We start from the raw sequence: 17,525 nt of genomic DNA on the forward strand, positions 1-17,525 counted from the left end.
CAAGACAGGTTGCAGTCTGAAGAAACACGGCCCCCAACTGGCAGGAGCTATATCGTAAGGACAAATACTGGAGCTTCTGCCCGAGAAATTGGACAGGAGAAGACATAAATATTTTCTTTGGCTAAGTCAGCATGTTGGAAAAATATCCTTTGTGTTTAGTCAGCCATGAGAAGATTTATTTCTTCTCCTGTCACGCACTTTTCGCTTTTGGCAGCTTCGATATGTCTGCTGACAATACAGCTCCTCTGTCAGTTGAGTAACATCACTTGAGCTGTGTTTTTAGACTGAAGCCCATCCTGACATATGAATAGGACAGGCTGCTGTTTGAATTAGGTGACAGGGCTCATTTTATTACATTCTTGGACAACCCCTTTAAAGAAGTGACATGTTATTTTTCCTACCTGGCGTTTTTGAAAGCCTGAAGTAGAAAAAAACTCACTTAAATTAACTCACTCAATTAAAAAAAGAACATTACTGTAGCGGGAGTTAGGCACTATCATTAAATATAAAATAACAAAGCGACTTGTACTTGTAACACTGTGAACATGTGTATCTCAATAGGAAAGAGGCAACTTTGTCATGCCATAACATGATAAGCATAACTTGTAACAAACTTCCCCATAGATAAATGCTTTAAAATAACCTGGTAGAGAGGTAATTCACAGGATAAACTATAAAATTGTCCTACATCTCAAGGCGCGTTTCGCCAATCTTAATCAGGGGGGGCAAAGAGGATTACCTGAAAATACCATATTACAGAGGAAGGTCACGACCCATGTTACTAAATAAGAATGAGTCTTGTCAGCGAATCTCTTGTGTGAACAGCTGATAAGCTCCCGCAAGAAAAAATAACAACACCATTCAGACCTAAGTAACTCTACAAGCTTCCAATAAATGTTCAGCTAACTGGGTAAAAGCATTTCAGTGCTCCAAAGTTAGATGTAGTAAGTTATTTCTCACAATGTTTCTGCAACTGCTGAATATATACAATATATACGGTGTGTGTGTGTGTGTGTGTATATATATGTGTATATATGTGTATATATATATATATATATATATATATATATATATATATATATATATATATATATATATAAAATCTCACCCCTTATTTCCCTAAATGTAAATGTCAAAATGCAAAAATTAAGAAAATAATTAACATATCTCATATTGCCGCTCGTGACCTTGCCGAAATATAAAAATATTTACTGTATCTTGTATGGTCACTGTAAAAAAAAAAAAAAAAAAAAGAGAAACCAGAATAAGGCTATGTGCACACGTAAGAAAAGAGGTGCAGAATTTTCTGCACAAAATCTGCATCTCCTGGCAGAATCCGCAGCCGCGTTTTTTGTGGGTTTTTTTGTGCAGATTTTATTTCTATAATGGAGGGGTGCAGAAACGCTGCAGAACTGCACAAAAGAAGTGACATGCACTTCTTTGAAATCTGCAGCGTTTCTGCGCAGATTTTTCTGCACCATGTGCACAGTTGTTTTTTTTTTTCACATTGATTTGCATTGTACTGTAAATCACAGTGCAGATCTGCAGCGTTTCTGCTGCAGAAAAATCTGCTGCAGATCTGCACCAATTCTGCACTAAATCTGCATCGTGTGCACATACCCTAAGGTTTTTATTTATCATCCCACCCCCTCCCCAAATAAAAATGTTATAAAAATCAAATTCACCGCAAAATTCTATCACTAAAAACGGTTGATCGGCACTCAAAATACAAGACCTCATACAGGTTGATTGATGGAAAAGAAATTAAGGATTTTTTTTTTAACCACTGGAAAAAAAAAGCTATAAATTTAGTAATGCCGTAATTGTACTGGGCTACATACCGTAATACTGTTAATAAGTCTTTTTACCACATAGTGAATGGTGTAATAATTGAATTAAAAAAAAAATGACTGAGTTGCATTATTTATTTATTTACTTATTTATTTTTTCACCATTTCTCCGCACATGCATTTTTTCCCCCATTTTTTTAGGGCAGTATGTAATAAAATGAATCTCATTTAAAATTACTCTGCCTCGAAAAAATAATCCTTCATGCATACATCTTTGTTGATGGGAAAAATAAAAAGAAAAGTTCTAGCTCCTGGATGAAAGGGAGAAACAAAAGGAAAGCAAAAGAAAAAAATAATTGACAGGTATATAAGAGTTAAAAGTAAAATTGCGTAACAGCCTTCCTTTTCAAATAATGGGTGGGAGGAATTATTAGAATGGACAAGTGCTGAATTAACTCCTTATGATTAATGCTGTGCGTCTTATCGTCTTTGCAGGCCTTTACTATAGTTGCTTTCATGCTTTATATCAAAGGCAAACAGTAGGGTGTAAGCTGTTTAAACTGCCTTTTTGCATAGTCACGGTCACCCCAGCATAGTTTTTATACAGCTAGATGCAAACCTGTCCTGTGTTACATGAGTCACTATTATTTAATCCCAAACTTTTTCATCAGATCATTCTAAGGCCATGTTCACACAGTGCGTTTTTTACCGCGGAACCGCAGCGGTTTTGCCGCTGCGGTTCCGCAGCTTTTTTCCATGCAGGGTACAGTACAATGTACCCTATGGAAAACAGGAACCACTGTGCACATGATCCTGAATTTGAAAAAAAAAGCCGCGCTGAATAGCTGCGGGAAAAAAGAAGGAGCATGTCACTTCTTTGTCCGAAACAGCAGCGGTTCTGCACCCATAGACCTCCATTGTGAGGTCAAACCCGCAGTAAAACCCGCAGATCAAAAATATATCTGCGGGTTTTATTGCGGTTTGTGGTGCAGAACCGCTGCAGCAGGAAGTGCGGGGAAGCGGCCGGAAGTGCGTGGGCGGAAGTGCTTGGGCGGAGAGACATGGAGGCATACCGTCGCATGGGGATCGTGTGTGCCGTTTGATTGATTTGGTATGTGTGTGTGTGTGTGTGTGTGTGTGTGTGTGTGTGTGTGTATGTATGTGTGTGTGTCTGTGTATGTGTGTGTGTGTGTGCGTGTCCCCATGCGACGCTAGTGCCACCACTGTGCTAAGTCGCCGTATGGGACTACTACTCCCATCCGGTATTAGGATGGGAGAGTTGTCCCTGTGTCCGGCGACTTAGCACAGTTGTAAAGTTACACAAAACACACACAATACACATACATGACACACAGTACAGTACATACAACATATAACACAGAGTATATACTCACCAACAGCACACTGGTAGGCGAAGCCCTCGATCCTCCAGGAAAAAATCACAAAATAAAAAATCAAATCCATACTCCCTGTCAGCAGAATCCATAAAACGAGTGTCCCACGCCGATCGGCTGCTCTCCGGCGATACACTGCCAGGAGCGAAGCTCCTAGCAGTGTATCGCGTACTGTTCCGGAGTTCAATGGCTCCGGCGTCTCGGTTAACGGCTGTACAGCTGCGTTGAACTTTCCCACGCAGCACTGCCGTTAAGCGAGAGTGCCGGGGTCAATGACCGCCGGTAAACTCGCTCGCGCATGCGCAGTGACACACCGACAGGAACTATGGCTCCTGTCAGTGTGTTGCTGCAGCCGTGGAGAGCAGACATATCTCTGGATGTGTCTGTTCTCCATGGAAGATCTTCGTGGGATACGTGATACGTGGCACTTAAATACGTGGCAATTAAATACGTGATACGTGTCACTTAAATACGTGATACGTGGCACTTAAATACGTGGCACTTAAATACGTGGCACTTAAATACGTGGCACTTAAATACGTGGCACTTAAATACGTGGCACTGAAATACGTGATACGTGGCACTTAAATACGTGATACGTGTCACTTAAATACGTGATACGTGGCACTTAAATACGTGGCACTTATATACGTGGCACTTAAATACGTGGCACTTAAAAAAGTGGCACTGAAATACGTGATACGTGGCACTTAAATACGTGATACGTGGCACTTAAATACGTGGCACTTAAATACGTGGCACTTAAATACGTGGCACTGAAATACGTGATACGTGGCACTGAAATACGTGACACTTAAATACGTGATACGTGGCACTTAAATACGTGGCACTGAAATACGTGATACGTGGCACTTAAATACGTGGCACTTAAATACGTGGCACTTAAATACGTGGCACTTAAATACGTGGCACTTAAATACGTGGCACTGAAATACGTGATACGTGGCACTTAAATACGTGGCACTTAGGCTATGTTCACATTTGCGTTGTGCGCCGCAGCGTCGGCGCTGCAACACACAACGCAAACAAAAACGCAGCAAAACGCATGCACAACGCTGCGTTTTGCGCCGCATGCGTCCTTTTTTTGATTGATTTTGGACGCAGCAAAAATGCAACTTGCTGCGTCCTCTGCGCCCGGATGCGTGCGCTGCAGTGACGCATGCGGCGCAAAACGCAAGTGCGACGCATGTCCATGCGCCCCCATGTTAAATATAGGGGCGCATGACGCATGCGGCGACGCTGCGGCGCAGACCGCAAATGTGAACGTAGACTTAAATAGCTGGATAGAGCTGGATCCGCGGGCTGTGATCTGGCCTACGCTCAGCACTCTGCGGAGCGCTGTCATTCAAAACACGTCCACTCATTTTGGTGTTTAGTCCCAAAATGGAGGATGGAAGAAGAAAAGGGTTGGACAAGGAAATGACATCATTTCTTTTTTTTTTTTCCCCCCACTGCAGTTAAAGCTTTATTTGTGTCAAACACAGACAATCTGCAGAGAAAACTGCATTAAAAACTGCACTAAAAACCGCATTAAAAAAACGCATCAAAAACGCACCAAAAACGCACCTGCGTTTTCTGCCAAGAGCTGCGGTTTTTAGTCCTGAAAAAATAGGATTGAAATCAGGAACGTGTGAACATACCCTATTACTTGTCAGATTAACCTTTTTTTTTTCTTTACTGGAAAAATTGTCTTTCAGTTTTTTCCTTAGATAAATAATCAACAAAGAAAAGACAATAATTCAAGAAGCCTTAAAAATAATGCAAACATACAAGTGGTGATATATATTATAGTAGCAGTGCTAATTGGGAGTGATATGAGGTATCACAGGAACTGTTTCTATTTAAAAGTATTGGCTGGTTTATTGCAGTCCTCATAAACTACATCAACAGGAAACGCAAATACAGCCCTGGTCCAGCACAAAGTGAAACATAAAGTAACAAGTCCATTCAATAGTGCTGGTTTGCCCACTTGACTTGAGTCCAGCTTCTTAGGTCTTTAGCAAAGGCACCCAATCCAGGAGATCTGCACACCTCCATAAACACAGACATGTGGGAGACAAACAGGTCTTAATTTACGAAGTGAACCACACCCAAGGGTGGAGATATGGTGAGCAGCATATGGTGCTGCACTCACTCGTATGGCTTCACTTAAGGAAACTGCCACCACCATGTATTACTGTAGGCGCCATGCATTCTTCTAAATTCATTTTCCAAAAGTGGAAAATCACCAGGGAGGGGTGGAGTTCAGAATTGGCTAAGATTCTGCCCTCTGCTCATCTTGTCTTGGCCACTGTATATTCAGTTATCCTATAGATTAATATTGGTTCTGCAAAGTTTTCTCAACTCTTGCTTAAAAAATATACAATTGATTTAGATGACTACATTTTATATAGCTGCCAAAAAATGGTCACAGTTTCTGGATGATTGCTGTATTTGAAGTCGTAGTGGGGAGAGTGTAGTCATTAAAATTGTTACTATAACATGTGAAAAAAAAAAACATAAAAAAGCTAAAAATACACAAATGCTTTGACAGGCCCTAAGATGAAATTTTTTTTTATTTTGTAGTCGTCAACCAGGTCTCGAATATTTTGATAACCTTAGAAAGCCACAGTAGGAAATTGTCCTGCCGGACAGAAAATTCAATATATTTGTGGATGCTAAGAATACTCTTGCCCTTGTATTTTGCTATATAATGGTGGCCTGCACTATAACAGCAGAGGGTTTGGGCGTCACCTGTGTGTTCTCCTGCAGCGAAGAAAGCAATTGTATTACTGGTATGCATTGGGTTGCTATGGCAACATACCTTTCTTTTTTTTAACATTATCCTTGACATTTTTTGTAATAATATTTCTATAACTCGCGTGATACCACAGCAGTCATATTGTTCAAGGGCCAAGATGAGCAGCTAACTGGGTTATCTTATTGACCTGCTTTTATATCATTTACTACAGAAGTATGTTATTCTGTAATTAATGTATCTAGCAAAATGAATTGTAATGAAGCCAGTTCTTAGTTCTGACTTATTTGCTATATGCCTGTAAAGTGTGCAACAATGTTAGACATCTCAAACACGAGAGAGAATTTTCGACAATAGTAGTATCTTTACCGCGGCCATTTACCGAAAGAGGTAGAGAAGGCGAAGTTCCCATTTAGTCATAGGTGTAGTGTAGCTGTTGACGTTTTCAAGCAATAGCCTGTATAGTTACACGGTCACCCCTGTCTTTTGTTTAACTCTTGAAGAAAAAAATAATCTGTGACTTGGAATTGGAGACACAAAGGTAGGTCCCTCCGACGTTTCCCCTCTTTGCACACGTAAAGAGAGGCCTGTCAATCAAGTAATGAGGGGCAGGGAGAAGCCAGTAGAGACCTCCCTCTATAACTGGTCTTCCCAGTCACCTCGTTCCTGGAACTTGTATTTAACGAAGTTTATCCCGAAAAGCAGTAGTACTTCAGAGTGAAACACTGATATTTCTTATTAGTGAGCTGGCCCCTGATTCATGCTGCCCGATCACTGCTGTTTTCACTACATACTGCAGTGCTGTAGTATCACAATCTGTAAAACAAACGATCATGGCGATCACAGCTTCATGTCCCCCTTGGTAACTAAAAAATATATGTTTTTAGAAGTTTAAAAATAAAAAATTGAATCACTGAATCACCCCCTTTTTCGGTTTAATACCTTCCAGACATGGCGATTTTACATTTATTTGTTTTTGTGTTTTGCCTCCCCTTCTTCTAATAGCGTTAACATTTTTTTTATATTTGTGGCAATATTGCCTTATGAGTTCCTGTTTTTTTTCAGGATGATCTGTACTTTTGACATCCACCATCCATTTTATCATGTAATATACTGGAAAACTGGGGAAAAAAATCCAAATTTGTCAAAATTCTGAAAAACCCCTCCCACAATTCTGCAATTGTGTTTTAAGTTTTTACAACGTTCATTTTACAGTAAAAGTTATCTAGCAATATGGTTCTCTAGATCAGGAAATTTATTTTTCGGTCTATGGGGTTGTGGGAGGACCGGTCACGGAGGACTGAGTTGACAGTTTTATTGATACCATTGTGAGGTAGATACGACAATTTGATTGTATTTTATTGCGTTTTAAGGGGTGTTATGACGAGCCAAAAAATAAAGATTCTAAATTCTGACGTTTTGATATTTTTTTCTCATAACTTGTATCGATCAGGTTTACTAATTTTAGATTTTGATAGACTAGACTATTGGTGATGTGGAGATATATACATGTTTATTTTTAAGGGTAAGTTGATTGTCTAGTTTTTTTTATTTATTTTTTTTGTCATATATTTTGAAACATTTCTATATTTTTTATTTTTACTGTGTTTTGTATTCCCTCTTGTGGACTTGCAATCTGCTTGTATTATATACACCAGTAGCACGGTATTGAAGTACATGTATATAGTAACAATCATGGTTTCCTATAAACTCCAGCCACTGCTTGGCTTTCATAGAAGTACCGTCATGACAGGCACGAGGATCATCAGCAGACCCCCGAGAATCAGAGCAACTAATTGTGTCATATGGCCACATACCCACTGGTCCATACTTTTTAAATGCTGCTATCAGGAATTGACAGAAGCATTGAACAGGTAAACTGCTGTAGGTGGAGCTGTTAGGGGCAGATGATGGCTGAATATCACAGCTATCATCTTCTGGAAATATGCAGGCTGAGTTCTGTCAGGATCTTTAGCCAATCAGTGTGATCTGTTAACTTCCGCAATATCATCTGGATTATGAACTATGAGCCCAGGAGAGATTTCAGGGAGTGAACTTAAAAAATTTAGAATTAAGCAAAAAAATTCTTGGGACCTTGGTCCAGGAAGCAGGTCAGAAACTCTGACCAGAGCCCTGCAAGCCTCCTCCTATCATCCAGTATCCGGTAGCCTTTTCTGCTATGTCACACCACAACAATGACTTTGCGCCAGTCATACTAATCTTAAGAGGCATCGGTGATGCACGCATGTAGGAGGAAATTCACACGACTCTAGTCTGGTGGCCACAGACTGCTGTGCAGGGGCTGGAAAAAGCCAAGTGCTTCTTTTGGCAACCCCATAGACAATGGATAGAGTGGGGGTTGGACATGTGCACTACCTCCACATTCTAGTGAGTCAAAATGCCCCGTTCTGCCAATGATTTTGGACCCAACGGTCGGACCCCAACTGTTCTAAAAGTTAATGTTTATCCAATAGATGGTTACTTCCTTTTACTAGACAGTCATCCATTAAGGCTACTTTCACACTTCCGTCTTTTTTCCTCCTTCGCAATCCGTCGTTATGGCCAAAAAACGGATCCTGCAAATGTGCCCGCAGGATCCGTTTTTTGCCATTCACTTTAATGGACGACGGATTGTGACAGATGGCCACACGTCGCATCCGACGTGCGACGGATGCGTAGTGTTTTAGCGGTCCGTCGTGACAAAAAAGTTCAATGTAACGTTTTTTTGTCTGTCGGATCCGCCATTTCCGACCGCGCATGCGCGGCCGGAACTCCGCCCCCTCCCCACTCATCACAATGGGCAACGGGTGCGTTGTAAAACTGCATCTGCTGCCCACGTTGTGCTAAATTTAGCACAACGTCCGTCGGTACGTCCGGCTGACGGTTTGCGACGGAAGTGTGAAAGTAGCCTTAAGACAGGACTCTAGTGTTCTTAGTTGTAAGTTTACATTCAGTTTATGTTAAATTTAAGTCAATGGAGTCTAGAGAGATGAAACTAAAATAAAACAGAAGCACCGACTATGGCAGGCAAAATAAACAATTGTAAAATCACAAAAAAGAAAATCATTGTGGAGTGTTGATGTGTAGGAGAAAAAAAATGGGATAGTGTAGGTCGAGAGCGCCTAAATAAGGGGGACAGGATAGGTGACAAAATTCACATATCAGTGAGAGAAGTGTGGGAAAAAACCCACAAGAAATAAGGTTATGGAATATTATAAATTAAAAGAAAAGCGAGATGAAGGGGGTAAAAAAGAAAGCCCATATGAGTAGGAGAGAAGGGAGGTACAGGGTAGATGTTTAATGGGTTAAGAAGGTAGGTAGAAGAGTGCTAAAGATTGGGATAGGAGAGAAATTAAGAAGTCCTAATCAAATGAGTATTGGGCTAAAGAGATCCACTGTCCATGAGCTAGTTTCTGATCCGGTTGTTCGGTCCAAAATACAATATGAGACATGGTGCTAGTATTTTTGTTTGTGTATGAACCTTTTTTGCATTGGAAGTAGAGGAGGAGAGTGCTCTCAGTCCAGGAGTTTGGGTGGAGTGATCTGGGGTGACTGTAAGGAAATTATAGGTAATTTTTCCATTATGACATCTTTCAGTTCATGTATGTGACTCTGTATTTGGCATCCTTAGGACTAGGGGAAAAGTTCTTTGTTTTAAGCTTCATGAGCTCTGTCCTTCAATGTGTGTGTCTCCAGTTTGTCTATATTATTACAGATCCTTTGGCGTCTCTTACCCATTCTTAGGCTACGTTCACATTTGCGTTGTTGGGCGCAGTGTCGGCGACGCATGCGTTGTCATGAGATCCTACAGATCGGGACTTACGGCGCAGGGAAAACGCTACAAGTAGTGTCCCCTGCGCCCTGTCTTGTGCGTCTAAAACGCAGTAAAACGCAGTACAACGCATACCGGCGCATGTCCATGCGCCCCCCATGTTAAAGATAGGGGCGCATGACGCATGCGTCGGTATGCGTCGACGACGCTGCGCCCAACAACGCAAATGTGAACTTAGCCTTACAGATGTCTGAGGAGGCCTCTGATGCCATTAACTTGTTTAGTATTTACTGCTCTCACTTGTGATGTTCAGTTGTCTGATTTTGTGATCTTCCAACTTAAGTTCAACACGGACAGCAATTAGCTTTAAAACATGTCTCGTAAAAATACATCAGAGAGACGAGTATCATGCATTTTGGAGCTTTTTGGTCAGCAATTTTATAAAGCGATGACGAGTGTGCCTGAGGTGGAGGGTCCCCATCATCGTGTGACCTCTTATCATCCTTCTTCTCCCTGTGTGCTGTGTATGGACGACCTAGCTACTCAACGTCAAGCATAGACTTAAATAAAGACTTTTCCAATAGTTGTAAATTCTCAATAACCTGAAAATTACAGTAGACCAGTTTTAAAATCCTTATAAGCTGGTGGTAAAGCTCAATAAGACCGGATCATATCTTTGCTTGCCAGTCTTGTATTGGAGATGTGAAAAAGAGACAAGCTCCATGTGATTATATGGTTGGGTTGTCAACCGATGAAAAGTGGGATGATTTCACATAATTCTCTCCATTCATAACTGATGAATTATCGCTACTATCATCATTCCAGGACACACATCCTCCATCAGATCGGGTCATGTTCTATTCTTTCACATGACTTTAAAACTAGCCGCATATCGTCTGTGTTGGAGTCTTGGAGCCTCTTTAACAAGCACAATTTGAAGAAAAAAAAAAAACCTTTACAGGATATTATGCAAATGGAAGACCTCTAAACTTCCAGATGTTATTTACAATCACATCTTGTATAGTTTTTTTCTTCGTCATCATTACATGTCTCTTCTTTCCTTATTTTCTTTCTGACCCAGATTCTTTTGTCTTTATCTTTCCAGAAGAGACTAAAAATTGTTTAATTCTTGATCAAATAAATTTATTTTTTCCATGGTATATATTTTCCAAGCCTCTTGATCTGCAAAATGAAATTACTGTTTATTTTCTCAAATTTAATTTTTTTTCTGCAATTAAATATATTTGCCCATTAAATTCAATCTGTTATCCACACTGAAAATTAACAATGGGTCATTTTTTTTTTTCTAGCAAAAGGCGAGTTTTCAATGTCCTACACTTCTGTTGAGAACACTGACTATTTATTGCATTGGGGTGAGTATCTGCTCTATATACTTCATCTTTAGAATTTATGTAAATGACTGCATTTCCTCCTTCCACTTTTCTCATGTACCTATGTATGCAAATTCACTTTGAAGTAAATATGTCAATCTGGTCAAAAGCAAACAATATTACCTAGAGTGTCCAACAATAATGCGTGGGCTTCTCCTGGCAACTGCTGTCGGAGCACCTTCACGATGGGTAATGAGGTGTAGGTTTTGTATTGTGTGTACTTCCAGTGAATTATTACTTGGATTATCTCATCTTTTTCTTCTATCCTGTAAAGCAAGCAGTGAATGCATTCTTTATGATCAAATGACTATGAGAATTTTCGTATAATTCATTGCCCCTCTTAAAAAATGAATCTTAAACATAATTATCCCTTCGGTAGAAAAGTATACGTATTAGGAAAAAGCTTCATGGTTCACACGTTGGCTTATTGTAAAGTAACACAGAAACCTCAAAATTAAAGGCTTACAAGAAAACATATTATTATGAGAACTGGTGTCTAATAAAACATTCATTTAATTAACAAAACTTGCTCATAATGTCTAGGAAAGTAATTGGTTATTTCCACGTTACAGCAGCCGTTTAGCAGCGGTGTCGTAACGTGGAACTTGTGGACCCCAATGCAAAATTTCCTGCAGGGTCCAAAATTATAGTGGGATGTAATAGTTTGTCTCGTCTCATATGAGCTAAAATAATGATCCACCCTAGGATCCAGGACCCGGGTGCGGTTACAACCCATGTACCTACTATAGTTACTTCTCTGGATGTCGGTCTGAACAGTCTCTGGATTACAAAATGAGTAGGATTTGCTAATTAAAGGTATTTTGGAATTTATTTGTAATTACATTTTCTTTCTTTTTTTTTTTTTTTTTTTCTATTCCCGGAGAACCCCCTTTAATTGAAAGGGTCTATTTTCCTTTTAGTTAACTAATAGATTTGGCTCGGGGGGGCTCGGGGACTTTTTTTGGGGGGTCTAAGGCTGGTTTCACACTTGCGTCTGTGCGCGCAGCGTTTGATCGCATACATCCGCATGCGTCATACCTACATATATTTATATGGTGTACGCATCGCATGTGTGGCTGGGTGTGGCGAACGCAATTGCATGTTGCAATTTTGGAGGCGTCAAAAAGCCGTCAAATAAGCGCAGGCATGCGGATGCGTGCGTTAAAAAGCGCATTACTGTCGATTCGCTTGCATACTTCGGACTTCGCATGTCCAGGAACTGATTGAGACACACCCATTGAGACTCCTCCTGGAAATATCGAACTCATGCGCTTAATGGTAGCATATTAAAGAACTTTTTTTTATGCTTTCCATGTATATGACAGCAAGGTAAGGTTTCACCACTCTTACAAATTATTGTCTTACTAGGCCATGTTGGTCAGCGTCACGCACAACGTGGTTTCCTAAAAAAGATTCATGGATCTTCCCTTTTTGGTTTTGTTGGCTTTAATAAATGGAGCTGTCCCGAAAACTGACCATGACTTTAGATTCCTGAAATAGATCACCTTATGACCCTTTACAAGTTTCTGACAACACATCACTTCATGTGTCTGCTCTCCGTACAACAACATTCCTTAAGACATCTGGCTCGCTGTTGAGCGGACAAGACAGGTGCTTAGAAGACTCAATGAAATCGCTTCTAACTATATAGTTAAAACTGTAAATAGTCTAATAAGCAAGACCATCAACAAAGTATCAGCGCATGCATTAATATGTCTTATATGATAGGAGGATGATTCATAGATTAGCAATAGTTTCTTTAGTTGTAAGGTAAGTCTCTGAGAAGTATGATCATCCAAAACTAGTAAAACATCATAGTTTGAGAACAACTTACTAATAACCAAATATTTATTTTTATGTATACATAATGTTTAAACTCTTAAAGGGAACCTGTCGCCATAAGAATACAATCCTTTCCGTATTTAACTCTGTGATCTTTCTGGGATTTTTGGTCGTTCACTGGTGGGATCGTCCTCAGGACTAGATAAGCTTTTTTTTTTCACCATAAAACTACAAGAGAAAGCTGCTAAAACATAATAAAATTGCAATATAAGTTTGGTTACCACCATGATGTTTCTGATCTATAGAATAAAGTTTATTTTTATTATTATTATTGTTGTTGTTAATATTATTACAATTTAAAAAATTGTCATTCTGTAATTTTATTTTTTAGTTTCTTTAACCCCTTCCCGACCTTTGACGCCACGTAGGCGTCATGAAAGTCGGTGCCAATCCGACCCATGACGCCTATGTGGTGTCATGGAATGATCGCGTCTCTGCAGATCGGGTGAAAGGGTTAACTCCGATTTCACCCGATCTGCAGAGAGAGGGGAAGTTGTACTTCAGCCCAGGGGGGGTGGCTTTGCCCCCACGTGGCTACGATCGCTCTGATTGGCTGTTGAAAGTGCAACAGCCAATCAGAGCAAATTGCAATATTTCACCTATGAAAATGGTGAAATATTGCAATCCAGCCATGGCCGATGCTGCAATAGCATCTGCCATGGCTGGAAATCATGTTCTGCCCCTCCCCCCCCCCCACCGCCCCCGATCTCCTCCCCAGTCCTCCGTTTTTGTCCGGTACCCCCCTCCGTTCCCCTGTCCGCTCCCCCGTGCTCCTGTCCGCTCCCCCGGTCCTCCGATCCCCCCCCCTGTGCTCCGATCCACCCCCCCACCACCCCCTCATACTTACCGAGCCTCCCGAAGTCGGTCCGTCTTCTCCCTGGGGGCCGCCATCTTCCAAAATGGCGGGCGCATGCGCAGTACGCCCGCCGAATCTGCCGGCCAGCAAATGCGTTCTATGTACATTTTGATCACTGTGGTAAACTTATCACAGTGATCAAAATAAAAAAATAGTAAATGCCCCCCCCCCCCCCTTTATCACCCCCATAGGTAGGGACAATAATAAAATAAAGAAAATATTTTTTTTTTCCACTAGGGTTTGAACTAGGGTTAGGGTTAGAACTAGGGTTAGGGTTAGAACTAGGGTTAGGGTTAGAACTAGGGTTAGCGTTAGAATTAGGCTATGCGCACCGGGTGCGGATTTGGCTGCGGATCCGCAGCGGATTGGCCGCTGCGGATTCATAGCAGTGTTCCATCAGGTTTACAGTACCATGTAAACCTATGGAAAACCAAATCTGCTGTGCCCATGGTGCGGAAAATACCGCGCGGAAATGCTGCGCTGTATTTTCCGCAGCATGTCAATTCTTTGTGCGGATTTTGCGTTTTACAGCTGTTCCTCAATAGGAATCCGCAGGTGAAATCCGCATAAAAAACACTGGAAATCCGCGGTAAATCCGCAGGTAAAACGCAGTGCCTTTTACCTGCGGATTTTTCAAAAATGGTGCGGAAAAATCTCACACGAATCCGCAACGTGGGCACATAGTGTTAGGGTTAGGGTTGGAATTAGTGTTAGGGCTGGAATTAGGGCTAGGGTTGGAAATAGGATTAAGAATAGGCTTGTGGTTAGGGTTATGGTTAGGGTTAGGGGTGTGTTGGGGTTAAAGTTGTGGTTAGGGTTGGGGTTAGGGTTGGGATTAGGGTTGGGATTAGGGTTAGGGTTGTGGTTAGGGGTGTGTTGGGGTTGGGTCGTGATTAGGGTTATGGCTAGAGTTGGGATTAGGGTTAGGGGTGTGTTGGGGTTAGGGTTGGGATTAGGGTTAGGGGTGTGTTGGGGTTAGTGTTGGAGTTAGAATTTAGGGGTTTCCACTGTTTAGGCACATCAGGGGTCTCCAAACGCAACGTGGCGCCACCATTGATTCCAGCCAATCTTGCGTTCAAAAAGTCAAATGGTGCTCCCTCCTTTCCGAGCCCCGACGTGTGCCCAAACAGTGGTTTACCCCCACATATGGGGTACCAGCATACTCAGGACAAACTGGGCAACTATTATTGGGGTCCAATTTCTCCTGTTACCCTTGCGAAAATAAAACATTGCTTGCTAAAACATAATTTTAGAGGAATGAAAAATGATTTTTTATTTTCACGGCTCTGCGTTACAAACTTCTGTGAAGCACTTGGGGGTTCAAAGTGCTCACTATACATCTAGATAAGTTCCTTGGGGGGTCTAGTTTCCAAAATGGGGTCACTTGTGGGGGTTTCTACTGTTTAGGCACATCAGGGGCTCTGGAAATTGAATGTGATGCACGCAGACCACTCCATCAAAGCCTGCATTTCAAAACGTCACTACCTCCCTTCCGAGCCCCGACTTGTGCCCAAACAGTGGTTTACCCCCACATATGGGGTACCAGCATACTCAGGACAAACTGGGCAACAACTATTGGGGTCCAATTTCTCCTGTTACCCTTGTGAAAATAAAAAATTGCTTGCTAAAACATCATTTTTAAGGAAAGAAAAATGATTTTTTATTTTTACGGCTCTGCGTTGTAAACTTCTGTGAAGCACTTGGGGGTTCAAAGTGCTCACCACATATCTAGATAAGTTCCTTGGGGGGTCTAGTTTCCAAAATGGGGTCACTTGTGGGGGGTTTCTACTGTTTAGGCATATCAGGGGCTCTGCAAATGGAATGTGACGCACGCAGACCACTCCATCAAAGCCTGCATTTCAAAACGTCACTACCTCCCTTCCGAGCCCCGACTTGTGCCCAAACAGTGGTTTACCCCCACATATGGGGTATCAGCGTACTCAGGAGAAACTGGACAACAACTTTTGGGGTCCAATTTCTTCTGTTACCCTTGGGAAAATAAAAAATTGTGGGCTAAAAAATAATTTTTGAGAAAAGAAAAATTATTTTTTATTTTCATGGCTCTGCGTTATAAACTTCTGTGAAGCACTTGGGGGTTCAAAGTGCTCACCACACATCTAGATTAGTTCCTTGGGAGGTCTAGTTTCCAAAATGGGGTCACTTGTGGGGGAGCTCCAATGTTTAGGCACACAGGGGCTCTCCAAACGCGACATGGTGTCCGCTAATGATTGGAGCTAATCTTCCATTCAAAAAGCCAAATGGCGCTCCTTCCCTTCCGAGCCTTGCCGTGCACCCAAACAGTGGTTTACCCCCACATATGAGGCATCGGCGTACTCAGGAGAAATTGCCCAACAAATTTTAGGATCCATTTTATCCCGTTGCCCATGTGAAAATGAAAGAATTGAGGCTAAAAGAAATTTTGTGTGAAAAAAAAAGTACTTTTTCATTTTTGCGGATCAATTTGTGAAGCACCTGAGGGTTTAAAGTGCTCACTATGCCTCTAGATAAGTTCCTTGGGGGGTCTAGTTTCCAAAATGGGGTCACTTGTGGAGGAGCTCCAATGTTTAGGCACACAGGGGCTTTCCAAACGCGACATGGTGTCCGCTAACGATGGAGATAATTTTTCATTAAAAAAGTCAAATGGCGCTCCTTCCCTTCCGAGCCTTACCATGTGCCCAAACAGTGGTTTACCCCCACATGTGAGGTATCGGTGTACTCAGGAGAAATTGCCCAACAAAATTTAGGATCCATTTTATCCTGTTGCCCATGTGAAAATGAAAAAATTGAGGCTAAAATAATTTTTTTGTGAAAAAAAAAGTACTTTTTAATTTTTACGGATCAATTTGTGAAGCACCTGGGGGTTTAAAGTGCTCACTATGCTTCTAGATAAGTTCCTTGGGGGGTCTAGTTTCCAAAATGGGGTCACTTGTGGGGGAGCTCCAATGTTTAGGCACACGGGGGCTCTCCAAACGCGACATGGTGTCCGCTAAAGATTGGAGCCAATTTTTCATTCAAAAAGTCAAATGGCGCTCCTTCCCTTCCGAGCCCTGTCGTGCGCCCAAACAGTGGTTTACCCCCACATATGAGGTATCAGCGTACTCAGGACAAATTGGACAACAACGTCCGTTGTCCAGTTTCTCCTTTTACCCTTGGGAAAATTAAAAAATTGTTGCTAAAAGATCATTTTTGTGACTAAAAAGTTAAATGTTCATTTTTTACTTCCATGTTGCTTCTGCTGCTGTTAAACACCTGAAGGGTTAATAAACTTCTTGAATGTGGTTTTGAGCACCTTGAGGGGTGCAGTTTTTAGAATGGTGTCATATTTGGGTATTTTCAGCCATATAGAACCCTCAAAATGACTTCAAATGTGAGGTGGTCCCTAAAAAAAATGGTTTTGTAAATTTTGTTGTAAAAATGAGAAATCACTGGTCAAATTTTAACCCTTATAACTTCCTAGCAAAAAAAAAAATTGTTTCCAAAATTGTGCTGATGTAAAGTAGACATGTGGGAAATGTTATTTATTAACTATTTTGTGTCACATAACTCTCTGGTTTAACAGAATAAAAATTCAAAATGTGAAAATTGCAAATTTTTCAAAATTTTCGCCAAATTTCCGTTTTTTTCACAAATAAACTCAGAAATTATCGACCTAAATTTACCACTAACATGAAGCCCAATATGTTACGAAAAAACAATCTCAGAATCGCTAGGATCCGTTGAAG

The 17,525-nt window shown here is 41.2% G+C and overlaps 1 protein-coding gene across 2 annotated transcripts in view; it reads left to right on the plus strand.

Moving 5' to 3' along the window:
• Nucleotides 1-17,525, plus strand: part of TLK1 (tousled like kinase 1) — a 309,224-nt gene that overhangs the window by 92,208 nt on the left and 199,491 nt on the right. For both annotated transcript variants that reach the window (XM_077272724.1, XM_077272723.1), the window contains exon 3: nt 11,025-11,087. In XM_077272724.1, coding sequence (XP_077128839.1) covers nt 11,042-11,087 — 46 coding nt within the window. In that variant the 5' untranslated portion in view covers nt 11,025-11,041. The remainder of the gene's footprint in view (nt 1-11,024; nt 11,088-17,525) is intronic.

This window comes from Ranitomeya variabilis, chromosome 7 (assembly GCF_051348905.1).
Source record: "Ranitomeya variabilis isolate aRanVar5 chromosome 7, aRanVar5.hap1, whole genome shotgun sequence".
Classification (NCBI taxonomy): Eukaryota; Metazoa; Chordata; class Amphibia; order Anura; family Dendrobatidae; genus Ranitomeya; species Ranitomeya variabilis.